General features: G+C 44.7%; 1 protein-coding gene across 1 annotated transcript in view; it reads right to left on the bottom strand.

Annotated features, from left to right (window-relative positions):
• LOC311142142 (A disintegrin and metalloproteinase with thrombospondin motifs 2-like) overlaps positions 1-23069 on the bottom strand; it is an 85065-nt gene that overhangs the window by 41610 nt on the left and 20386 nt on the right. The window contains 1 exon segment of the mRNA XM_084177734.1: positions 14131-14296. Within this exon segment, the coding sequence (XP_084033860.1) occupies positions 14131-14296 (166 nt within the window).

The raw sequence follows: 23069 nt of genomic DNA, 5'->3' as shown, positions 1-23069 counted from the left end.
TATCCTGCGCATGTGACAAATAAACATTGATTTTATTTGATATAGTGTGTATTTACCAGAGACAGTAATGTTGTATAATAGCCCCTTAAATATTAATTTAGAATCCTCTAACTTTTATTAGATCTACAAGGACATTTTATTGTTCTGCCAGCATTTTCATTTAGAGATTCCGGTAAACTCTTTGATGTTTCCTTTCATGTGTCCTACCAATTATTATTGGATTATTCACCATGGCAACCACTTGTTAGTATAAAAAGGAAATTTATTTCTCATTTCGGTTGGCTTTCGTGCAGGGATATTTGTGCGTTTTTGACCAAATATCACATGTAAATTATATTGTTTCATCATTAAACTCCTACACTGGACTTCTGTGTCTGTCATCACTCTTTGACCAGAGTGCAGTCCGGGATCCGTTTACTCCCAGTGGCCTATCCACACATTAGAGAGCACCAGACTCCATTTTATGGTCCTTCGAGCCAGATGATTGACATCAAGACTGAGGACAACCAGATCTCCCAAGGGTCCCAGCCCAGAGGATATGACCATCGACATTGGCAGATACAGCAGCCTAAAAGACTAGGGGACTACAAAGTCAACCACCATTCCAAGTGGACATGCCCACCGAGATGAGGGTATTCTAACTGGTGAGCCCTCCCCCACAGGTCAGCTTCAGGCAAGCCATGCCCCCGAAGAAGAAGACCTTGAGGAGGATTCTGATGAAGAGGATCATCACCAACCTTCACAAAGCAAACTGTTGAGCCCAGGCCAGCCAGAACAAAAGGCATTAAAAGCACAGCCCCTCCAAGGAAGGGGGTCGCCAGCCCGCAGTCAACAAAGCAGTAATGGCGACAACAGAGATCACTTATATATTCAAGTTCATCTTAAGAAGATAGAACCTAAAGAACTGGAACACCAGTTAGCTGAAGAGAGAGAGGCAGCACGGTTCAATTCCGAAATAGAGATGGAGAGACTCCAACTCACCATGGAGAGAATATACCAGGAGAAGCAGCTGGAGAGTAGAGAAAGACAAAGGAGAGAGCAGCAATGCCTTCACCAGGCCCAGAACGAGCTGACGAAGGCGCAGCGGCGCCACTCCCTCCTAGAAAAGGGTGAAGGTTACTCTACCCCTCTATGCACCCCTAGCCGTATCTTGCCCAGTCAGCCGACAAAGAGTGTCACCAAGCAGGAGTCAACAACTCAAGAAGCGATCGACCACCAGGCAGGATCACGTGAGGGGCACTCCTGGTGGCCCCAGACCAGCCACCCGCTCATATTAGGGCAACCTCCAGCAACTTCCCATGTCTCCTGGCATGACATCAACCAAGGACTTACCTCAGGTCCAGGTGTCCACAACCATGATCTAGTCAACCAGAGCGATGCCTCCTCCTTGCTGCTAATCCCACGCCATTGGACTGATCAACCTCCATTGTTTAATCAGTCATCCCAGCTCTCAGCATCAACTGCTGGACCACCTTTGAGCATGCCATCACCACGCCCGCTCTTATCCTACAAAGGTCACGGGCGATGAAACCACACAGGCCCAATCCACACCGGCAGCCAACACCTGGGGTGCTTCTAGCACTTGTGACTCCAGGCCCAAACCTAATGGACCTAGTTATATCCTCCTCCTTTGTGATCCCAAAGCCAAAACTCCCACACTTCAGCAGGGGTCGCGAGAGTGACTTTGCCCTACTGAGGATGGCCCTGGACAGCCTGCTTGGCCCCCATCCTCATCTGACAGAGCATTACAAGTACCATGTTCTGCTAGAGCACCTCAAGCTTCCAAGTGCTTAAAAACTGGCCCAGTCATGTACGCATGATCCAAATCCCTAATCCACTGCCATGAGCACACTCCAAGACAAATATGGACAGCCAAGGCAGTTAGTGCAGAGCGAGCTTGGAGCCATCCTGAATGCGACATCTATCAAGGTGGGACATGCTGCAGCATTCGACGAGTTCGCTCTCTCAGCCCATTCTCTCGTGAGTATGCTCCAGACACTAGAGGGTGCCAACGGATTCGAGTTGATGTGTGGCTCACACGTGGATCGCCTTCTCAACAAGCTGCCAGGAGCCTACAGAGACGGTTTTGTGGAGTATTGCCTTACCAAAGGTATTCTTCAAACAGGAGTCGATAGAACCTACACTCTACCTGACATGACTGCATGGATTGCAAGTCGGGCCGTTGAGTTGTACCAAAAAGAGGAAAAAATAACTAAAGAACAGCGCCCGCCTTCCCACAACAAGAACAAGTCTGCCATCGTCCTCTACAACACAGACCAGACTACTGAGTCTTCAACAAAGTCCAAGAAAAAGTCCTCAGCTCCGCAGGAAAGGAAGGCATCCAAGGGAAAAGAGAAGCCTAAACCGTACTGCCCTTTCTGCAAGAACCAAGAACACTACCTCAATTTTTGTGAGGAGTTTAAGAAGCTCTCCAAAGACCATATAGCTCAGTGGGTCAAGAATAAAGACCGGGGCTGGCGGTGTGGGCGAGGACACCAGCCAGATTCCTGCACCCTAAAGAAGTGGTGCAACATCTGCAAAGAGAAACACCTGACTATCCTTCACTATCCTCGCTGAAGAAGAGGATATGAGTCAATCAATCAAATGTATTTATAAAGCCCTTTTTACATCAGCAGATGTCACAAAGTGCTATACAGAAACCCAGCCTAAAATCCCAAACAGTAAGTGATGCAGATGTAGAAGCACACCTCAACACATCTCCGAACTACAGTCTACCTGGACCGACCAAATCACTCTGGCCATGTGATGCTAAAGGTGGTCCGGCTACACAATGGTAACAAAAGGTCTCCCGAGTGGCGCAGTGGTCTAAGGCACTGCATCGCAGTGCTAGCTGTGCCACTAGAGATCCTGGTTCGAATCCAGGCTCTGTCGTAGCTGGCCGTGACCGGGAGACCCATGGGGCGGCGCACAATTGGCCCAGCGTCGTCCAGGGTAGGGGAGGGAATGGCCAGCAGGGATGTAGCTCAGTTGGTAGAGCATGGCGTTTGCAACGCCAGGGTTGTGGGTTCGATTCCCACGGGGGGCCAGTATAAAAAATAAATGTATGCACTCACTAACTGTAAGTCGCTCTGGATAAGAGCGTCTGCTAAATGACTAAAATGTAAATCGCTCGAAACTTATGCAGTCCTAGATGATGCCTCAGAGCTTACCATTGTCCTTCCCTCTGCTGTTCAGCAGCTGGCATTGCCAAAGAAAGCAGAGTCCCTGATGCTTAGGACCGTACATCAAGAGGTGGTGCAGTTAAAAGGCCACTCAGTCACTTTTAAGCACTCACCAGTGTGCAACCCGTCCAAGCAGTTCAGTATCACCAAAGACTTCACTGCTGATGACCTAGGCCTCGCAGAGTACTCCTACCCAGTGGAGGTTTTGCAGAAGCATTACCAACACCTCCGAGGTCTTACCCTCAAGACCTTCACCAAGTCCAGTCCCCTGGTCCTGATCGGTTCAGATTACATTTTAGTCATTTAGCAGACGCTCTTATCCAGAGCGACTTACAGGAGCAATTAGGGTTAAGTGCCGTGCTCAAGGGCACAGACATATTTTTCACCTAGTCGGCTCGGGGATTAGAACCAGCGACCTTTCTGTTACTGGCACAACGCTCTTAGCTACCTGCCGACAGGTCACCCCACTTGCTGACATCAATGGAACCGGTGCACATGGGCCCTCAAGGTGGGCCTGTTGCAGTCAACACAAGACTTGGTTGGGCACTCCAAGGGCCTTTCAACTTCCCGTCCAATTCCGGCAATGAACAACAGTGCCTGTTCACTTCCACCATCTCCCATTCAGATGACTTCTTCCACCATGTGGAGAAGCTGTGGCAGATTGATACCCTGCCTTACCGTAACAAGAAGATGGTGACCCAGTCCAAGCAAGATCATGAGGCTATCCGCACCCTTGAGACTGACACTGTATGTGTGACTGTAGGAGATGTTGCATGCTACGCCACTCCTCTACTCTGAGTTAAGGTCTCTCCACGATTGAAAGCACCCAAGGAGGTAGTCTTGGCTCATCTGAGGAGCACCAAGCGGCATTTAGCCAAGAACCCAGAGCAGACAAAGATCTACTGCCAAGAAGTTCATAAGCTAGAAACTGCAGGCTATGTGATCAAGCTCCCCCAAGAAGAGGTTGACTCGGCAGAGGAGTTCTGGTACATACCGCACAATCTGGTGCACAACAACGGAAAGAACATGTTAGTGTTCAACTGTTCCTTCACGTACAAGGGCCAAGTTCTTAACAAACTCCTCCTACCAGGACCCACCTTGAGTCCTTCCCTGCTTGGTGTCCTCCTGAGATTCAGGCAGCACACAGTGGCTATCTGTGGAGACATCAAGGCCATGTTTCATCAAGTGCGCCTGCTGCCCAAAGACCGAGAACTTATCTGATTCCTGTGGAGGGATCTGAAGAGTGACCAAGGTCCAGACGTCTACGAATGGCAGGTTCTTCCTTTTGGCACGACCTGCAGCCCCTGCTGCACCACATTCGCCTTGCAGCAAGATGTGCGAGATCACAAGGATGCTAACGAGGATGTGCTACAGATGGAACATGCCTTTAACATCGACAATTGCCTGCATAGCCTCCCTGCATCCCAGGAAGCATGCCAGCTGGTGAACAAGATAAGGACTCTGCTTGCCACAGGAGGATTCGAGATCCGTCAATGGGGGTACAAGTACCACCCTGTGGTGGAGCCGATGCCCACCATGAGGACCATCTACCGTACTCTTGCCAGCCAGTATGACCCCCTGGGATATATCATCCCATACATGACAAGAGCAAATATCCTGGTACAGGAGCTCTGGAAGAAGGAGAGGGGATGGGACGACCCCCTCTTATCGGCACCCCTATTAGACCAGTGGAAGGAGTGGGAGCGCGAACTTCCGACATTGTCAGAGGTTGCCATCCCTAGGTGTTATGTCCCTCCAAATATAGACAGCGCCACAGTGACCACCGACATACACATCTTCTGCGATGCATCAGAGAGAGCATACGGCTCTGTGGCCTATCTCCACACCGAGGACGACCAAGGACAAGTACATGTCTCATTCCTTGTGGCAAGATCTCGAGTGGCACCCAAGCGGCAACTCTCAATGCCCGCCTGGAGCTCAGTGATACCCTGACTGGAGCCCAACCAGCTTGTCTTCTGCAAACTGAGCTTACTTTGGAGGTACGCAGGAACACCCTGTGGTCAGATTAAATGACCGTCTTGAAAGGCTGCAATCGGAGTCGTGTTGTTACAAAATGTTTGTCGGCACCAGAATCACTGAGATACAAGATCTCACAGATGTTAGGGAGTGGAGATATATCAACACCGCTAACAATCCAGCAGACGACATCACGAGGGGGAAAACTCTGGTTAGGATGTAACGTTAGGCCAACAAGACAGTCTCCAAGTTCTAAAATTCTCGGGTATGCCCTGCTTTTATTTCGTCACACTCACACTCACAACCGTAAGGTATTTTCTGTAATTAGCTCACCATTAACTTGTAAATAATGATCTTGTTGTGAGTTTATTTTCCTGTAATAATGAATACAAATTAGCTAAAGTTAAGACGTTGTCAGCTAAATGATATGGTCATTATTTGAACTGGCTAGCCAGCTAATTTAACGTTAGGTAGCTAGCTAACAAGCTAGAAATGACCCAAAACATTATTTAGAAAGTTGTTTTTAGTTGGCTGGTTTGCTAGATTGATATATACAAAATGCATTTTTATACGGATGAGTTTATTGGTTTTAAAATACACCAGTTATGCTATTTTGGACCACCAGGCTACTCATGTCATGGAGCCTGTAGTTTTTGTGTTTATAGCTACTTTTTCATAATGACAAGTTTGATGTCACATGACAATAGAATGTTCATGATGTCACTGTGACAACTACATACAGACGTGTCGATAGACGTAGTATAAACCAGCCTTTAGTCTTGAAATCTTTGGTTGTTTAGTACACTCACTACCGTACACAGTCTGTTTAGCACATGGCCTCACATGTGAATCTTTAAAGAGATGGGTGGGGCTAAGGCTTAAGACGGTGTGAACGATGCTAATTGGGTGTAGACAAGAAGAGCTCTTCAGTAGGCGTACCAAAACATTCAAGGGCCATTTTCTCAAAAGTGAGGTTACAAGTTTATCAACTTTCAAAGCAGAATTACTTTCCCATTGTTCCTCAACTGTAGTGTATGACATACCATTTTCTCGCTCTGAGTCTTTACTTTTATCCAATGTAAAAAACACAATTTCAAATTTTGCTACATAAGACCGAATCGAGCCGATCAGTCACATACAGTGGGGAAAAAAAGTATTTAGTCAACCACCAATTGTGCAAGTTCTCCCACTTAAAAAGATGAGAGAGGCCTGTAATTTTCATCATAGGTACACGTCAACTATGACAGACAAAATGAGAAAAAAAATTCCAGAAAATCACATTGTAGGATTTGTAATGAATTTATTTGCAAATTATGGTGGAAAATAAGTATTTGGTCAATAACAAAAGTTTCTCAATACGTTGTTATATACCCTTTGTTGACAATGACACAGGTCAAACGTTTTCTGTAAGTCTTCACAAGGTTTTCACACACTGTTGCTGGTATTTTGGCCCATTCCTCCATGCAGATCTCCTCTAGAGCAGTGATGTTTTGGGGCTGTCGCTGGGCAACACAGACTTTCAACTCCCTCCAAAGATTTTCTATGGGGTTGAGATCTGGAGACTGGCTAGGCCACTCCAGGACCTTGAAATGCTTCTTACGAAGCCACTCCTTCGTTGCCCGGGCGGTGTGTTTGGGATCATTGTCATGCTGAAAGACCCAGCCACGTTTCATCTTCAATGCCCTTGCTGATGGAAGGAGGTTTTCACTCAAAATATCACGATACATGGCCCCATTCATTCTTTCCTTTACACGGATCAGTCGTCCTGGTCCCTTTGCAGAAAAACAGCCCCAAAGCATGATGTTTCCACCCCATGCTTCACAGTAGGTATGGTGTTCTTTGGATGCAACTCAGCATTCTTTGTCCTCCAAACACGACGAGTTGAGTTTTTACCAAAAAGTTCTATTTTGGTTTCATCTGACCATATGACATTCTCCCAATCCTCTTCTGGATCATCCAAATGCACTCTAGCAAACTTCAGATGGGCCTGGACAAGCAGGGGGACACGTCTGGCAGTGCAGGATTTGAGTCCCTGGCGGCGTAGTGTGTTACTGGTGGTAGGCTTTGTTACTTTGGTCCCAGCTCTCTGCAGGTCATTCACTAGGTCCCCCCGTGTGGTTCTGGGATTTTTGCTCACCGTTCTTGTGATCATTTTGACCCCACGGGGTGAGATCTTGCGTGGAGCCCCAGATCGAGGGAGATTATCAGTGGTCTTGTATGTCTTCCATTTCCTAATAATTGCTCCCTCAGTTGATTTCTTCAAACCAAGCTGCTTACCTATTGCAGATTCAGTCTTCCCAGCCTGGTTCAGGTCTACAATTTTGTTTATGGTGTCCTTTGACAGCTCTTTGGTCTTGGCCATAGTGGAGTTTGGAGTGTGACTGTTTGAGGTTGTGGACAGGTGTCTTTTATACTGATAACAAGTTCAAACAGGTGCCATTAATACAGGTAACGAGTGGAGGACAGAGGAGCCTCTTAAAGAAGAAGTTACAGGTCTGTGAGAGCCAGAAATCTTGCTTGTTTGTAGGTGACCAAATACTTATTTTCCACCATAATTTGCAAATAAATTCATAAAAAATCCTACAATGTGATTGTCTGGATTTTCTTTTCTGAATTTGTCTGTCATAATTGACGTGTACCTATGATGAAAATTACAGGCCTCTCTCATCTTTTTAAGTGGGAGAACTTGCACAATTGGTGGCTGACTAAATACTTTTTTTCCCCACTGTATACAGTACTAGTCAAAAGTTTGGACACACCTACTCATTCAACGGTTTTTCTTCGTTTTTACTATTTTCTACTCCATCACTTGGTCAAATAGCCTGGAGGTGTGTTGGGTCATTGTCCTTTTTAAAAACAAATGATAGTCCCACTAAGCGCAAACCAGATGGGATGGCGTATCGCTGCAGAATGCTGTGGTAGCTATGCTCGTTAAGTGTGCCTTGAATTCAAAATCAATCACAGACAGTGTCACCAGCAAAGCACCCCCACACCATCACACCTCCTCCTCCATGCTTCATGGTGGGAACCACACATGCAGAGATAATCTGTTTACCAACTCTGCGTCTCACAAAGACACGGCAGTTGGAACCAAATATCTCAAATTTTGACTCATCAGACCAAAGGACAGATTTCCACCGGTCTAATGTCCATTGCTTGTGTTTCTTGGCCCAAGCAAGTCTCTTCTTATTATTGGTGTCCTTTAGTAGTGGTTTCTTTGCAGCAATTCGACCATGAAGGCCTGATTCATGCAGTCTCCTCTGAACAGTTGATGTTGAGATGTGTCTGTTACTTTAACTCTGTGAAGCATTTATTTGGGCTGAAATTTCTGAGGCTGGTAACTCTAATGAACTTATCCTCTGCAGCAGAGGTAACTTTGGGTCTTCCTTTCCTGTGGCAGTCCTCATGAGAGCCAGTTTCATTATAGTGCTTGATGGTTTTTGCGACTGCACTTGAAGAAACTTTAAAAGTTATTGAAATCTTCCACATTGACTGACCTTCATGTCTTAAAGTAATGATGGACTGTAATTTCTCTTTGCTTATTTGAGCTGTTCCTGCCATAATATGGACTTGGTCATTTACCAAATAGGGCTATCTTCTGTATACCACCCCTACCTTGTCACAACACAACTGATTGGCTCAAACGCATTAAGAAGGAAATAAATTCTACAAATTAACTTTTAACAAGGCACACCTATTAATTGAAATGCATTCCAGGTGACTACCTCATGAAGCTGGTTGAGAGAATGCCAAGAGTGTGCAAAGCTGTCATCAAGGCAAAGGGTGGCTACTTTGAAGAATCTCAAATATAAAATATATTTTGATTTGTTTAACACTTTTTTGGTTACTACATGATTCCATATGTGTTATGTCATAGTTTGGATGTCTTCACCATTATTCTACAATGTAAAAAATAGTAAAAATAAAGAAAAACCATGGAATGAGTAGGTGTGTCCAAACTTTTGACAGGAACTGTATATAAAAAGAAAATTACATCATCATTTTTGCAGTGGTGGCAACAATAGGGGAAACAATGATGCTCTACTGTACTGCAATTGCCAATACAATTTCAATGACACAAAAAGCATGTATAAATCCTGCACATTTAAATAGAGCCTGGATGATGACAGGGGTGCTCTTGAATTTTCTATTATGATAAAGTAAATTCCATTGGCTCAGAAGTGACATATAAAACTCAGACTAATAACAAATTAATAGGGTTCACATAAGGCCAGTCATATTTTTTAGAAAGCTCCCCTTTCAAGCGGTAAACATCTTTATTTGATCATTTATTATGTGTCCTTCTCAATAAACAATCTCCTCAGGTTCATTACAGGATCAGATTTATGTCTGATTCATAGACAGACAGGGTGGTTAGAGGACAGAGAGCTGGAACAGCCCTACTGCTGCCTGGCCACCGTACAGGAACTCATATGCTGTAGGCAGTAAATCTCATTAATAAATGGGAGATTTATATTTTACGAACTTCTAATAGGGAAACTGGAGGAGATACATTAGGTCACTGTAAAAAAAAAAAATATATATCTCTGGCCAAACATGTAGAAGATGTATCTAGATTTATAAAATATGAAAGATAATATTAAGGGTGAAGAAAAAGGTAATATATTCCACGAAAAAAAAGTATTTATCTATATTTAAAATGACATTATTGCTCCTCAATATTACAATAATACATCTTAAAGCATTGTGTCTTTGTACGCACTTCCAGGCTGTCCTGCCATAAAACAATGGTATGAGTTCTCTCTTCGTGAACTCTTGATCGAAGCATTGGAATAGATGGAGGAAACCTGGCAATCCAAGCAGCTTGGGATGTGAAGCGTGGGAACAGTGGAAAAAACACCCATTGCTCAGGTTACATTCTCACACCTGGGCCCCATTTCTATTCCAGCCCATCAAAAACAGAACTCAGCATGTTCGAACACAGGCACCCTGAGCTAGAATGGACGCTGCTGCTCACCCATTATAGAAAGTATCACAATGTCAGCTGACACGGACTTAAAAAAAACAAAGTCATCATATTTCAAGGGTATAGCCTTCGAAGAACAACAATGTTCTCTGCCAATGACTATAAATAGATTGATACAAAGGCGGGTGGGTCACGTGCTCTGGGTTTCTATACTGACTGTGGACATTGACTCCTCATTAGTGTTGATAGATACTGTGTCGATGCTGGTGAGCTTTAATACTGGGCTTCCCAGTAGCAGTCCTCAAGGACCCCTCATATTACACACAGATGAGAAGTGTGAATTGAGACATGATAACGCTTTCAAATGATAAAACGGTTGAATAGAAAGCATTCAACAACAGGTGTTTTTTATTGGAGTGTCTGGGCTACTTACATTTAAGTCATTTAGCAGACACTCTTATCCAGAGTGACTTACAGTAGTGAGTGCATACATTTTTATAGTTGTTCGTACTGGTCCCCCGTGGGAATCAAACCTACAACCCTGGCGTTGCAAGTGCCATGCTCTACCAACTAAGCCACACGGGACAAAAGTCTATACTTCAAGTATAAATAGTATGGTGCCTGGTGCAGTTCTAATGCTGTTAGCTGTAACCCCAGGTGGGACTGTGGAGGTTGTGCCCTTGAGGCAGGTACTTAGCCTTAGGGGCCTCTGGGAACATTTCAGTGACAATGCAAAATCTAAATGGTACACACACCACAAAGGTCACCCTGGATGAGGGTGGTCTCATGAGGTATGCTGGCTCAGCTGCTTTCAATCTGAATGTGAAGTGAAAGGATTCAGGTGCAAGGGAAAAGCATTTCAAGATCACGTCTACGCAAGATGAAGTGATTCTTGATGTTGTTTTCTCTCTGAGCGGATCTTAAAACAAGGCATCAGTCTGTGGTCACACTATCCTTCCCCTTTCCGTTGCTGCCCGCAGCCAAATCCCATCCAGATGTGTTTAGAATCCTAAACCTTCTCTGGGTTACCCAAGGTCCCACCTCTGTCACTCAACTGATCCTCCGCATCAGACACAGGCTAGCTCCACATTCAGGGGACAACGCCTCCAATGTGATTTGAACACTGACATGACAGCCAAATACAAAAATGTATGCTGCAGTGAAATAAAGGAAATGTGTTATGGGATGCAGTATACAAAACCCAAACGACTAAACAAGATGTAGTCAGATCATTTAAGACAGCACAGCACTTTGTACAGACAGAGAGAACCAGGGACGTCTGTAAAAAAAACACGTTCACCATCCAACATTAGTGAAAAAACAAACGGAATGTTTTTATTTCAGGGGATGACTTTCAATGAAAAACGTGTGGGGTGGTGAAACAAAGACATACAGACACATGAAGACATACACATACACGTGCAGGCATGCACATACACACACATGTACACACACACACACACTCTTAGCTACACACACAGTACGTAGAAGTAATGCAAGGTCTCCGCCACCTCTAGTATGAGGCATGACTATGTGTTTGTAGGGTAACTGGATATTAAGGGTGACCAGGATATACAGCAGCACTTCTTTGACGCATTCAAAATCACTCCCTGCTGCATGGCTATTACAGGAGAACATTACTAAACCCTCAGAAATAGTTCACCTACTCTTGCCATGAATGAGTTCACTCTGTCTTGCATCAGATAGGAGTGCCGCCACCTGACGTAAGACAATGCACTCAAGTTAGAAGGCTTGAATCACCTCAGCAGTCTACAGAGCAATGGTATGCAGAGATATGCAATGATAAGCAATTCGGAGATTGTCTATGGAAGGACCACTGCTATATGGAAAGTCAAAGGGGAATCCCTCTGCCATGAACAGGACCTCTTCCTCAGATCAGAATGAATACTGTGAAATGTTGTCATTGTTTTTGAGTGATTATGAAATGATGTTTATGAATGTTTCAGTCTGCCTGAAAATTAGTTATTCATTTGAGGTGATGGAAAATAATCCTTGATTAGTTAGTGAAATCTATGTGCATGATGTAAAATGGAAGGCATCCCAGAAAATGAGAAATACAATCTAATAGTAAACATCCTTGGACAATGGCTCCTCAAGATAGCTATGTCACAAAATGTTACACCTCAAATAAAATGTGCCTGTTTCCTTTTATTTTATTTTAATTAGGAACAAACTTTTAGGCGTAGATTCAATCAGATCAAGCGTTAACCGACGATAGCAGACACCCTTATAGCGGATGTTTTGGTGGTGTCGGAGGTGGAACTGCTTTGGAGCAGCTGCTCTTGCGATCATTGTCACGAAGCCCGCCCCTCTTGCGTTAGAATGAAATGAAAAAAAGGCCATATAGAAATAATTACGCTCAAATTGAAAAATCATTCAACTAAATAATTAGGATTTCTATCATCCTATTCGAGGTGTAGATTACATCTCACATTCCAGTGTTCAAACATGTAAACAAGGCCGCATGGGATTTCTCTTAATAAGACTCCGTGCAGCCAATGGCAATGTCCGCTTTAGGTATAATAATTTGACAGTTCTAACGCAGTTCCACCTCCGACACTGCCAAAATAACCGATATGCGGATCTGATTGAATAGCGCTCTTAATGTTAATTTTTACTTAATGTCCTTATCATTCTCTTGAACTACAAGGTCCATCTAGATTCTGCTCTAGATCAACCATGCTCTCCTCCACTGGAGGAGTTTAGTTTACTGTGGGCTAATATCCCATCAGCACTCAGTCCTGCCACATAGGAGTAGCCTGGCTGCAGCTCGTCTTGGCTGCGACCGAACCGCCTCTGATGGATTTGTGCGACTACATCTGAGCTTTTAATCCAATCCACACATTCCAGCTGATGTCGCCAAAGTCCATCATGAGGGTGTCTCTCCTGTATCTCTACCAGTTCCCCCTATAGATGTTCATACAATTATGTGTGTACTGTATGTGTGTGTATTGGTGTTCTTTACGTTTATATAAATTGTGTGAGAGTGTGTGCATTTGTGTTATGAGAATTTGTATATAACAATCCAAGTGGAATACATCTGCCTTTCGTATCATCTTTTAGAGTAGACAGTAGAACTACTCTGACAAATAAACTACAAATTTGAAGTGACTGAGAAGCAAGTCTAGCCTCCCAATATCTTCAGGCTGAGCTCCGCTGCTGGAACTGAAGTGACATGTGATTCCCTTTTATAACTTTATTCCTTGTCTTTATCCACCCACTCAGTGTACTGTATCTTCCTGCTCTGTCAGTGGAGTTTTGGGACACTTTAGGAACGGACAGGGTCAAATGGGGGGGAGGGGGGGGGGGGGGACTTGAGAGAAAGGAACATTGCACCATACTGTACTGTTTCCATCCAGTGAGAATGCTTTATCACAATTTTACAAAGTCCAATGGCTGTACACTGTAGAGAGACAATAGAAAGTAGGACATTTGGTTCATTCGAGTTTAGTAGCCTTTGCTTTGTCAAACAAGGGTGTTGAACTATCCTCCAGTTTGATTTGCTTAGTAGAGGCATGCCAGAGAGCGCACGCTTTTGTGTATTTACATGTGGAGTCATGACAGGTTATGTATACAGTGAACTAAATATTAGATTATAGAATCAGGAAACACAAAAAATCTGAATAAACAAATGTGGAATAGGATGCTTTCTCTGGATAGCATCCATAGTGTTCATCAGGCTGGACCAGGAGAACTTGGAGGATATGGAGATTTATACATTTGTTTTCTCTCTGCACAATAAAGCAAAGTTCACTGCCATTTCAACATACAGTATATCCCAAGAGGGATACAAATGGAATGTCTAGGAGACAAGTCTTTCATAACTGTTTCATATTTCAAAATGAAGGACAATAATCTGACAGAGCAGCTCATATATTAAACCCAGAAATCCCATAAGGCTTATCTGCATTCAGCACTCTAAAGTTACAGATGATAATGACCTATGAAGGAGTTTCATCATGTCTCCTGACAGTCAGGAAAATCATGTGGATTCTGTAGAGGTGTATCTGAAGTTCCTTTTACCTCTGGGGTGAGAGTCTGCTGTTTGATTGACAGGGGGCCTCTTAATGGCAGAGGAGCGATAAACAATGTGATGTCGTCCGTCTCCGCTCTCCTCCCCCGTCAGACCCCCTCCACGCACCAGGGGCTCGATGAAGAACTCCTCCTTCCCCATACGGATCATTCCTGCCTGAGAGAGAGAAAGATGAGAAGGGAGGGTTTGAACTGTACAATCACAAGCTTCTAACATGAAAAACTAACTGGCGCCAGAGGGGATGGCTGCCGCTTTACGGGCTCCTAACCAATTGTGCTATTTTGTGTGTTTTTTTGCATTGTTTGTAACTTATTTTGTACATAATGTTGGTGGTACAATCTCTTACGACCAAAAATAGCTTCTGGATATCAGAACAGCGATTACCCACCTCGAACTGGACAAAGATGTTTTATTTAATGAGTTGGACGCGAATAATATAATGTTGCTCCCAGACAAGGTAAAAATCCCTGTCATTCGCATTAAGAAAATAAGGAAACACAGTGGGCGGAGATCAGGGTACCTTGGGAGAATTCGTCAGCGAGTGGGTAACCTGCATCTACCATCTGTTCTATTAGCCAACGTGCAATCACTGGAGAATAAACTGGATGAGCTCCGTTCGAGACTATCCTACCAACGGGACATTAAAAACTGTAATATCTGGCTGAACAACGACATGGATAATATATACAGTTGGCTGGGTTTTCTGTGCATCGGCAGGACAGAACAGCTACGTCTGGTAAGACGAGGGGTGGGGGTGTGTGTCTATTTGTCAATAACAGCTGGTACGCAATGTCTAAAATTAAGGTAGTCTCGAGGTATTGCTCACCTGAGGTAGAGTACCTCATGATAAACTGTAGACCACACTATCTACCAAGAGAGTTTTCATCTATATTTTTTGTAGCCGTCTATTTACCACCACAAACCGATGCTGGCACTAAGACTGCATTCAACGAGCTGTATAAGGCCATAAACAAACAAGAAAATGGTCATCCAGAAGCTGTGCTCCTATTGGCCGGGGACTTTAATAAAGGCAAACTTAAATCCGTTTTACTTAATTTCTACAGGCATGTCACATGTGCAACCAGAGGAAAAAAACTCTAGACCACCTTTACTCCACACACAGAGACAGGTACAAAGCTCTCCCTCGCCCTCCATTTGGCAAATCTGACTGTAATTATATCCTCCTGATTCCTGCTTACAAGCAAAAACTAAAGCAGGAAGTACCAGTGACTCGCTCAATACGGAAGTGGTCAGATGACACGGATGCTACGCTACAGGACTGTTTTGCTAGCACAGACTGGAAAATGTTCCGGGATTCATCCAATGGCATTGAGGAGTATACCACCTCAGTCACCAGCTTTATCAATAAGTGCATTGACGACGTTGTCCCCACAATGACCGTACGTACATATCCCAACCAGAAGCCATGGATTACAGGCAACATCCGCACCGAGCTAAAGGCTAGAGCTGCCGCTTTCAAAGAGCAGGATGCTTATAAGAAAACCCCGCTATGCCCTCAGACGAACCATCAAACAGGCAAAGCGTCAATACAGGACTAAGATTGAATCTTACTACACCTGCTCTGACACTTGTCGGATGTGGCAGGGCATGCAAACTATTACGGACTACAACGGGAAACCCATCCGCGAGCAGCCCAGTGACGCGAGCCTACGAGACGGGCTAAATGTATTTTATGCTCGCTTCGAGGCAAGCAACACTGAAGCATGCATGAGTACACCAGCTGTTCCGCACGACTGTGTGATCACGCTCTCTCCGTAGCCGATGTGAGCAACACCTTTAAACAGGTCAACATTCACAAGGCCGCGGGGCCAGATGTATTACCAGGATGTGTACTCAGAGCATGTGCAGACCAACTGGCAAGTGTCTTCACTGACATGTTCAACCTCTCCCTGACCGAGTCTGTAATACCTACATGTTTCAAGCAGACCACAATAGTCCCTGTGCCCAAGAAAGCGAAGGTCACCTGCCTAAATGACTACCACCCCCTAGCATTCACGTCGGTAGCCATTAAGTGCTTTGAAATGCTGGTCATGGCTCACATCAACACCATCATCCCGGAAACCCTAGACCCACTCCAATTCGCATACAGCCCCAACAGATCCACAGATGACGCAATCTCAATCGCACTCCAAACTGCCCTTTCCCACCTGGACAAAAGGAACACCGATGTGAGAATGCTGTTCATTGACTACAACTCAGCGTTCAACACCATAGTGCCCACAAAGCTCATCACTAAGCTAAGGACCCTGGGACTAAACACCTCCCTCTGCAACTGGATCCTGGACTTCCTGACGGGCCACCCCCAGGTGGTAAGGATAGGCAACAACACATCTGCCACGCTGATCTTTAACACCGGGGCCCCTCAGGGGTGGGTGCTTAGTCCACTCCTGTACTCCCTGTTCGCCTACGACTGCGTGGCCAAGCACGACTCCAACACCATCATTAAGTTTGCTGATGACACAACGGTGGTAGGCCTGATCACCGACAATGATGAGACAGCCTATAGGGCTGTCCAAACACACCAAGAAAGTCGTGAAGAGGACACGACAATGCCTTTTCCCCCTGAGGAGACTGAAAAGATTTGGCATGGGTCCCCAGATCCTCAAAATGTTCTACAGCTGCACCATCGAGAGCATCCTGACCGGTTGCATCACCGCCTGGTATGACAACTGCTCAGCATCCGACCGTAAGGCGTTATAGAGGGTAATGCGTACAGCCCAGTACATCACTGGGGACAAGCTTCCTGCCATCCAGGACCTATATACTAGGCGGTGTCAGAGGAAGGCCCAAAAATGGTCAAAGACTCCAGTCAGCCAAGTCATAGACTGTTCTCTCCGGAGCGCCAAGTCTAGGTCCAAAAGGCTCCTTAACACCTTCTACCCCCAAGCCATAAGACTGCTGAACAATTAATCAAATGGCCACCCAGACTATTTGCAGACCCTTTGTTTTTACACTGCTGGTACTCGCTGTTTATTATCTGTGCATAGTCACTTTACCCCTACCTACATGTAAAAATGACCTCGACTAACCTGTACCCCCGCACATTGACTCGGTACCGGTACCCCCTGTATATAACCTCATTAATGTTATTTTATTGTGTCACTTTCTTTTTTTCTTTTTTCTTTAGTTTATTTAGTAAATATTTTCTTAACTCTATTTTCTTAAAACTGCATTGTTGGTTAAGGGCTTGTAAGTAAGCATTTCACTGTAAGGTCTACACCTGGCGGCAGGTAGCCTGGCAGGTAGGAGTGTTGGGTCAGTAACCGAAAGGTTTCTGGATTAAATGTCTGAGCCGACAGGGTAAAAATATGTCGGTCTTCCCCTGAGCAAGGCAGTTAATTCACTATTCCCCGGGTGCCGTGGATGTCGATTCAGGCAGGCCTCCGCACCTGTCTGATTCAGAGTGGTTGGGTTAAATGCGGAAGACACATTTCAGATTAATGCATTCAGTTGTACAACTGACTATGTATCCCCCTTTCCTGTTATATTCAGTGCATGTGACAAATAACATTTGACTTTAAAGGTACACTATGGAGAAAAATCACTCCGCCATTTCCTTGTTGCAAAAATTCTAACAGTTTGCCTCATTTCAGTTTATGTGATAAAACAAGCAAATATAGTGTAGAGAATCATTGTATCATCTACACCGCTGTGAAATATATTTTCCATAACTCAAAATATTGTATTTCAAGCTGTTTGAAGCTGGTGTACAAAACCAAAAGTAAAATACACAAAAACGAAACTGAAGAACGGGAAGCATAGAAATAGCACACATAGAACAGATCTACCACTTCTTAGACTTGCTTTCAATGTGAATTTGGTCGGGTCGCCCAAAAAGTTACCTATTGCAGCTTTAAAAAACACTTTAAGAATAACTTTGAGAAAGGGAAATACACAATAATCAATATCTCAACCACTTTGAAGATCAGCCAGAAGAAAGGACAGCATTGACAAGTAGAACTGACATGAGACTGAAAGGGAAATGAGTTGATCAATATGGGGCCATTTAGATCAACCAACAGAAGAAAAAAACACAAAAGCACTAATGTTTCCATAAATGCAGACAGCCAAAATGTGGCGTGACAACGCAATCCAAGTGGCCCCCTATCATGTGTCTGACCTGGAGAATGGGGAAGACAAGGAGTGTGAAATGCTCCTCTCTCTCCCCCCGACCGCAGAGCTAGAGTGGGGCCGCTGATGCTGCCGTTTAGCCACAGCCTCCTGGGAAATATTACATAAGGAGCTGTCACATCCTCCCGAGGTTTAATTACCAAGGAAAGATCTGGACGCAGCATAAATTGACACCAGCGGTTACACCTCGATTAGCCAGCTCTCTGAGCCACTGTGAAGTCAAACGTAACCTGCCTTACGATGCAGCAGGGCTAAATACACACACATCCTCCACTCAGAAAGGCAGTTGCTCACCTCATCTCAGGAACTCTAGAACTCTAATAACGGATCAAATCAAATCAAAATAAAATAAAATGTTATTGGTCACATACACATATTTAGCAGATGTTATTGTGGGTGTAGCTAAATGCTTGTGTTCCTAGCTCCAACAGTGCAGTAGTGTCTAACAATTCACAACAATACACACAAATCTAAAAGTAAAATCATGGAATTAAGAAATATATAAATATTAGGACGAGCAATGTCGGAGTGGCATTGACTAAAATACAGTAGATTAGAATACAGTATATACATATGAAATGAGTAAAACAGTATGTAAACATTATTAAAGTGACTAGTGTTCCATTATTAAAGTGACCAGTGTTCCATGTCTATGTACATAGGGCAGCAGCCTCTAAAGTACAGGGTTGAGTAACCGGGTGGTAGCCGGCTAGTGATGGCTTTTTAACAGTCTGATGGCCTTGAGATAGAAGCTGTTTTTCAGTCTCTCAGTCCCAGCTTTGATGCACCTGTACTGACTTTGCCTTCTGGATGATAGTGGGGTGAACAGGCCGTGTCTCGGGTGGTTGATGTTCGTGATGATCTTTTTGGCCTTCCTGTGACATCGGGTGCTGTAGGTGTCCTGGAGGGCAGGCAGTGTGCCCCCGGTGATGCGTTGGGCAGACCACACCACATTCTGGGGAGCCCTGCGGATGCGGGCGGAGCAGTTGCTGTACCAGGCGGTGATACAGCCCAAGAGGATGCTCTCAATTGAGCATCTGTAAAAGTTTGTGCAGGTCTTAGGGGCCAAGCCGAATTTCATCAGCCTCCTAAGGTTGAAGAGGTGCTGTTTGGTGTGTGGGTGGACCATTTCAGATTGTCAGTGATGTGTACGTCGAGGAACTTGAAGCTTTTCACCTTCTCCACTGTGGTCCCGTCAATGTGGATAGGGGCGTGCTCCCTCTGCTGTTTCCTGACGACCACGATCAGCTCCTTCATTTTGTTGACGTTGAGGGAGAGGTTGTTTTCCTGTCACCACTCCGCCAGGGCCCTCACCTCCTCCCTGTAGGCTGTCTCGTCATTGTTGGTTATCAGGCCTACTACTGTTGTGTCGTCTGCAAACTTGATGATTGAGATGGAGGCGTGCAGTCATGGTTGAACAGGGACAGGAGGGGGCTGAGCACGCACCCTTGTGGGGCCCCTGTGTTGTTTCCTACCTTCACCACCTGGGGGCGACCCTTCACGTTTCCTAAGTCATGCTAGGGAATAAAGGAGCTAACAGGAAATATTCTACCCTGGAGGAAAGAAGTACACACCTCAATGCACAGAAGACAGAAGTATTTTAATATTTTTGTATTTTACCCCCTTTTTCAATCTTGTCTCATCGCTGCAACTCCCCAATGGGCTCGGGAGGCGAAGGTCGAGTCATGCGTCCTCCAAAACATGACACGCCAAACCGCGCTTCTTAACACCCGCCCGCTTAACCGGAAGCCAGCCGCACCAATGTGTCGGAGGAAACACCGTTCAACCGATGACCGAAGTCAGCCTGCAGGCGCCCGGCCCGCGAAAGGAGTCGCTAGAGCGCGATGAGTCAAGTAAAGCCCCCCGGCCAAACCCTCCCCTAACCCGGACGACGCTGGGCCAATTGTGCGCCGCCTTGTGGGACTCCCCATCACGGCCAGTTGTGATACAGCCTGGGATCTAACCCAGGTCTGTAGTGACACCTCTAGCACTGCGATGCAGTGCCTTAGACGGCTGCGCCACTCGGGAGGCGAGAAGACAGAAGTCTTGAAAGCAAGAATTCCCATTCTTCTACGTGTTAGGGAAGGCTACTTGGAAAAATTAATAAACTAAGTCAAGTTATTTCTTATTAAACAATGGTGCAAGACTGGGGTTTTGCAGACTCATTATTTCTGGTTTCACTGTGATAGACATCCAAACTCCCAAATCTGAAATCAAACTCCGTCTTCAACAACAAAGAACATTGCCATTTGGGCTAGAAAATCTCAAACTAACATTTGAGGGATCAACTTCACCTAACAATCACAATTATATCACTCTGTCACCAGCTTTACTGTCTGAAAAAGGTCTACAGTGTCAAGACAGTTGGATCACAACTCTGGTATTATCACCATGAGACCAGAGCACAATAGATCTGTAGCTGTAAATTGGCATAGAAATTGTAAACCTTGACAGGAGCAATGATGGATAAGTCAGCAAAAACTATGCTGAAGTGCAGCATCTTATTGAAGATGGGATCCAGCTCCACTGTAACAGTGAGCCTGCCTGGCCTGCCAAGACTGAAATGGGAGAGCAGAGCCTGAGAGAGCCTGAGAAGCCCTGTCCCGTCTGTGTTTCCAGCTCAGAGTCAGGCCTGACTGGCAGTGTGTCTGAGGCAGAGAGTTCTGATGGAGAGAGCAGTACTGTGCTGGCGTTTGATCGTTGGATCTGGCCAGGAGGGTCAGCCTGCTGCCTCGTTAAAGGAAAATTCCACCCAAAACCACTCATTCCTATAATTTACTGTGTTAAAGCTACAATATACAGTATAGCTTTTTGGGCTCCCTGATAAAATGCACATAGAAATGTGAGTTATAGATCTGTCATTCTTATTGAAAGCAAGTCTAAGAAGTGGTAGATATGTTCAATGTGCACTATTTCTATACCTCTTGTTTTTTATTTCAGTTTTGTACACCAGCTTCAAACAGCTGAAAATACAATATTTTTGGTTATGGAAAATATATTTCACAGTGGTTTAGATGGTACAATGATTCTCTACACTATACTTGCTTGTTTTGTCACATAAACTGAAATTAGGCGAACTATTAGAATTTGAGCAACCAGGAAATAATAATACCCAAGTCAACATCAGCCTGTGAAGTAGCTAATTAGCTGTAAAATCACCTAAACAAACTGCACTATCAATTTAAGAAGTCTACAATCTCACCATGTTGAACCTGCAGATCGATGTGCCTCGCAGAGTGGAGTCTGACATTCGCAACGGCCATGCAACGGCACCATGCAATGCACCCTGGACTGAAGAGGCAGACAAATAGGAAAAATGTTGTGGACTCTCTTAAATTACACTTTTCCCGAGGTAGTAATATTGCAAAAATATGACCAATGGTTCATTCAAGAGAAGACAACCTCCCGCATTATGACATCGGCCAGTATTGAAATCTGACATGTATGATAGACGTTTACCTGATCTAAAAGTCGTATTCCTATTAACTTTCAGTGTAGTGAGAGCATCTTTATCACAATGCTACGTCATACCGGCCAAATTTCTGCTGCTTGAACTGCAATAGCTCAGATACACATGAGAACATGAAATGACCTTGGGAATCGATAGAACATCGCTCAGAGATGCACAAAAACAATTTAACATTCAAAATCTTTCCTTTAAGAGATTGGTTGCCCGGGAGACCCACTGTTCCCAAGGCTCTAATGAGGAAGCCACAGCAACAGCAGCAGTCAGAGGTTAACTCCTGTCTCCGAGGCAGACCCTCTGTGCATACCATAACTTCAGTGTTCACTGATCACTGTTCAGTGTGTGTGTGTGTGTGTGTGTGTGTGTGTGTTTGACTCTGTGTGCCTGATTGCATATTTTCAGGGACTGCAAAATACCAGGCCATAGAACGGGCCTAAAACAACAATGCATTTCCAATAAGACAACAAACTCATCTTTGGTACAGGGGAATAAAAAATTCAAAGTAAAGATGAGAGCTAATTCCGTATGACTGAGAAAGGCAGGTTTTAATCTATTTTCAGACCAGAGAAAAGAGCTGAGAAGTCAGGAGAGGAGAGGTAGGGAGAGGGGGCAGGAAAATGAATTAATAGAGGTATTCATGTCTGTAGGGAGAAGGGAGAGGAGCACATAGCCTGCCTGACACGTTCCAAATGAGAGGCAGGCAGAGCAAGAGCTCTCACTCAGAATGACTTTGCCTTGCTGCCTTGCTATTAAGAACCAGACAGCTGTCTGTCTGTCTGTCTGTCTGTCTGTCTGTCTGTCTGTCTGTCTGTCTGTCTGTCTGTCTGTCTGTCTGTCTGTCTGTCTGTCTGTCTGTCTGTCTGTCTGTCTGTCTGTCTGTCTGTCTGTCTGTCTGTCTGTCTGTCTGTCTGAACAGGGGTGGAATCCCCTGAGCACTCCCTTAGCTCTCACAATGGACAGCTCTGTGTGGAATTACAGATACTGTATACTGCAGCTAAGTACACCTCAAAGAGTTAATGGCAGGTTTTATAGGGTTGACAATAGTAATCTTGTCAAGTTGATATGAATGAAAGAGCCATTGTAATAACTCCAGCCCTGTAGCCGTTTACACTCACAGCCCCTGTCATCCCGTATATGAGTTGAAAAAGGCAGATTTGGTCATTGATAAGTGCCTCAATTGGAATGCAGTGGCTGTATAGTAACATACTATATACAACTCCAGAGCTCATATACAGTGCATTCGCCTTGACCTTATAAACTTTTTGTTACGTTACAGCCTTATTCTAAAATGAATTAAATCGTTTTTTTTCC

The sequence above is a fragment of the Coregonus lavaretus genome (assembly GCF_964263955.1).
Source record: "Coregonus lavaretus genome assembly, chromosome: 15".
Lineage (NCBI taxonomy): Eukaryota > Metazoa > Chordata > Actinopteri > Salmoniformes > Salmonidae > Coregonus > Coregonus lavaretus.
This window is presented reverse-complemented; position numbering and strand designations above follow the sequence as displayed.